The 4,487-nt window shown below is 47.3% G+C and overlaps 1 protein-coding gene across 1 annotated transcript; it reads left to right on the top strand.

Moving 5' to 3' along the window:
* Positions 1–915: 915 nt before the first annotated feature.
* T265_04524 (hypothetical protein) lies at positions 916–2,697 on the top strand (the record flags this gene model as incomplete). The annotated part of the gene is made up of 4 exons (XM_009169279.1): positions 916–939; positions 1,029–1,251; positions 1,396–1,810; positions 1,903–2,697. 4 exons carry the CDS (start codon positions 937–939, stop codon positions 2,615–2,617), a joined length of 1,356 nt encoding a protein of 451 aa, XP_009167543.1.
* Between the last annotated feature and the right edge of the window lie 1,790 nt (positions 2,698–4,487).

The raw sequence follows: 4,487 nt of genomic DNA on the forward strand, positions 1-4,487 counted from the left end.
CCCCCAAAACCATCGGTGAACGAAACTGCGGCAGCTACAACCACAGTACGACGAGTACGCGGTTATTGCAGCCGACAATGATGATGATGACGCAGCATCTGATGAACATGACTTCAACTTTCAACAGTCCACAAGAAGGCGCGTTCGAGCAGTGCACTCATCGATACAGCAACTGTAACAACAAAAATTCGGCCAGAGGAAAGGTAATCTTTTAGAGTAGAAACCCGCCTGATAGGAAAACCTCAGTCCCCGGATTCTCATAACTACGTCCCCTATGTGGTTATGCCAGTACAGTTCAGAGGACACCATAACTCCGAGATATTTAGTGCAGTTAACGTGAGTTTAGGGACAATCGGTGATGATCGTTGCTCATTACTGAATCAACAAGCTCATCATTCAAACAGCGCAACCAAATAGCAGTCACATTTAACTGGCGATCAGTTCTTTGAAACACAACCCCTGGATCACGACGGTATGCTAAACAGTACTACCATAAAACTTTAATGCACATCACGTAACGTATGTACTTCTTACAAACTTGGCCTGATGGTTGTATCCATTTGGGTCATCATCAACGTAGACAATGCAGCAACACCGTTTACAACATAATTGCACAAGCTGGATGCGCTCACAAAAGCTGCCGGATCACCGTAAATCAAAACCACCACTTTGAGTTCTGCACCGCCCCCCCCCACCACCCGCTGCTTTGTGCTACCCGCATGTACCTCTTCTGTCGCCGGGGCACACAGCAGCCGATGCGGGTTATCTTCGGTTACCATGACGACAAACCATTGGTAGGCTAACAACCGTTGCGATATGCATAAACTATTGCTACGGTAACTATGGTACCTGGGATTGAGTATAAATTAACCAGACCAAACAGCTCGTTCGTTCGTAATTTGCTGCAGTCCGTGACTAAGCTTTACTGAGGTCAAAATGGTAGGTTGTGCACAAGATTCATCCCTTGCTCATCGCTGTGCAGCTGGTGACTTGGTTTAGTAAAAAGTCTTTTCATCTCATCATTTCAGCGTGAGTGCATCTCAATTCACGTTGGCCAAGCAGGTGTGCAGATTGGAAATGCATGCTGGGAACTCTACTGCCTCGAGCATGGCATTCAACCTGACGGTCAAATGCCCAGTGATAAGAGCATTGGTGGCGGAGATGATTCGTTCAACACATTTTTCAGTGAGACTGGGGCGGGAAAACACGTCCCTCGGGCGGTCTTTGTTGACTTGGAGCCAACGGTTGTTGGTGAGTTCCACAGCTTAGCTGCTATGGTTCAAAACTAATACGCTGCCACGAACTCTTGTCTTAAATAAATCCGAAATACTGATATCTCCGAAATGTTTTCACCACATGTCTGAACTACACTCATTTCTGCTTTGTCCCATCTAGATGAGGTACGTACCGGTACCTACAGGCAACTATTCCACCCGGAACAACTAATCACTGGGAAAGAAGATGCCGCGAATAATTATGCCCGTGGGCACTATACCATTGGTAAGGAGATTGTGGACTTGGTCCTGGATCGCATTCGCAAACTTGCCGATCAGTGCACCGGTCTACAAGGTTTCCTACTCTTCCACTCTTTCGGTGGTGGTACTGGGTCTGGATTCACCTCACTACTGATGGAACGCTTGAGTGTGGACTACGGGAAAAAATCCAAGCTGGAGTTTGCCATTTACCCGGCCCCACAGATCTCTACCGCGGTCGTGGAACCTTACAATTCCATTCTGACAACCCACACAACTTTGGAACATTCGGACTGCGCTTTTATGGTGGACAACGAAGCTATCTACGATATCTGTCGGTACGTTTTATAGTGGTCTTCTGTCATCTTTGACCGCATGTTGTTGACCATAACTATGTTTATAACGTTAACCCTGTATCCCTTAATTTCAGACGTAACCTGGACATTGAACGTCCGACCTACACCAATTTAAATCGTCTTATTGGCCAGATTGTCAGCTCAATCACTGCCTCACTACGCTTTGATGGTGCTCTGAACGTGGATCTGACGGAATTCCAAACTAATCTCGTGCCGTACCCACGTATTCACTTCCCATTGGCTACTTATGCACCAGTTATTTCAGCAGAGAAGGCTTACCACGAGCAGCTCACCGTAGCTGAGATCACAAACGCGTGCTTTGAACCAGCCAATCAGATGGTGAAATGTGACCCACGCCATGGTAAATACATGGCCTGTTGTATGTTGTATCGCGGTGATGTCGTACCGAAGGACGTGAACGCTGCTATTGCGACTATCAAAACAAAGAGAACTATTCAGTTCGTCGACTGGTGCCCAACTGGCTTCAAAGTAGGCATCAACTACCAGCCGCCAACTGTCGTTCCTGGAGGTGATTTGGCCAAGGTCCAAAGGGCCGTTTGCATGTTGAGCAACACAACAGCGATTGCAGAGGCTTGGGCACGTCTCGACCATAAGTTTGATCTGATGTATGCAAAACGTGCCTTCGTTCACTGGTACGTCGGTGAAGGTATGGAAGAGGGTGAGTTCTCCGAAGCTCGTGAAGATTTGGCGGCTTTGGAGAAGGATTACGAAGAAGTTGGCGTAGACAGCGTAGAGGAGGAAGGTGAGGAGGAGGGAGAAGAATACTAAAAATATATATGCATCCAATATATGTCACTCTCAACTTACCTATGTTTCCACGTTAAAGAATACAAGCTTAGAATCAGTGAATTTTGTCTTCTCTTGTGAGAGCTTTCGGTGGAAATATTCAGAAGATTAATCAAGGAGGTTTTAGTCATCCCCCATCCGCAGGAAAGAAAGAGGGATCCAGCTGGGTTTAAGGTGAATCTCTCGCAAAACCAAATATGTTTGCCACTGAGTGTATTTCGCTAATTTCGTGCAAGTTGGTTTCAAATAGAACATAAGGTTGACGGAAACTAGGGGACTGCGCCTACCTGACGAGCCCCAAGAAGGGCGAAACCGGTAGTGGGGTGTCGAGTAGTTTTCAGCAACCTTATGAGTAGTGGGTTAAGAATATACATGTATTGCGATAAATCGAATACCGTAGCGACTGAAACATGAGGCGGCCTGGTGCAGCATATACAGTTGTCTGGAAACGTCCCAAATGAGAGATGCAGCTGGGTCCCAAATAAGTCTCTCGCAAAACCAAATTTGTTGGTAAATGAGTGTATTTCGCTAAGGGTAGGATTAGTTAGATTTCCGTGGAAAGAATTATCACTGTTAATCCGGGGATAGGATGAATCCGTGGCCAGCAAATGTAGGGTTTCTCTGGTGAATACCTTCTGTTGATGCCACGTGGATGTGGGAGAGATAGGTTGCAGTTCAACACACAGAAGCTGCGTGTGCGCTTCAGCCCGATTGGGCACTTATCTATCACCATCATCATCATCAAAGACAGCAACGTGTGCGCTCCCGATTGGGCACTTATCTATCACCATCATCATCATCAAAGACAGCAACATCAGTGTTGGCACTGATGCTTCACTGCCGTCCGTACGGTTGTACGAGGGCTGGGATACTCCCAGGGCGCCCACACCTAGACAGGAGGATGATTAGGGTCCTCAACCAAAGCCTTTGGGTCAAAAGCCTAACCGCAAGGCAGCGGTATTTGGCGGGGAAATGCAGATGCATTACCTTTTCTGCGGAACAAGTCGCCACACATGTTCCAACCCCCAACCTGCAGGGCCAGGAGACTGTGTTCGTCAGACCTCTAACCATTGACCAACCTGGTATGAGAGACTCTGTAAGTGTCTCGCGGACAGCCCCCAGTATAGCTCAATGGGTCTCCGAGGTACACAAACCGCCACATCACGGTAAGGTCCAGTCTCTTCGTGACGGGGTTTATGGTCCGTGTAGATAGTGAAGTTTCTTCCTTCGAGAATGTATCGAAAATGCTTGACCGCTGGATAGATCGCTAGGAGCTCTCTACCAAAGGTGCTGTAGCCAGTTTGTGCGGGTTGCGGTTTGCGAGGGAAGAAACAGTGTTTGAATACTGTCATTCACTACCTGCTGGAGGACCGCACGAACAGCGGTCTGTGATGCGTCCGTTTTTAGAATGAGTCGGTAATCAGGACTAGGGTTCAAATGACCCAGGGTGGTGACTTCCGAAAGAGTGGTTTTAATGGCGTTGAAGGCAGTGGTAGCTTGGTCATTGAATTGTAACCGTTTGTTGTTTGCTTTGAGCAGGTCGGTTATCGGTGCGAGGATCTCTGAGCAGTGTGGGATGATTCTGCCGTAATAGTTGACCATTTTCAAAAATCGACGAAGGCTTCGAGTTGACTGAGGTAAGGGGTAGTCCAAAATAGCAGTGCTTTTATCTGACAGCGGCCGGATTCCTTCGGAGTTAATACGATGGCCGAGGAAGTCAAGCTGGTCTGCTGCGAAAACACACTTATCTGGATTGATAGTGATGTCATATTGTTTGAAACGTTCGAAGACGTCTTGTAAGTGTAGTTTGTGTTCTTCGATCGTTTTGCTTGCCACCAACACATCGTCAATG

This window comes from Opisthorchis viverrini (assembly GCF_000715545.1).
Source record: "Opisthorchis viverrini unplaced genomic scaffold opera_v5_74, whole genome shotgun sequence".
Lineage (NCBI taxonomy): Eukaryota > Metazoa > Platyhelminthes > Trematoda > Opisthorchiida > Opisthorchiidae > Opisthorchis > Opisthorchis viverrini.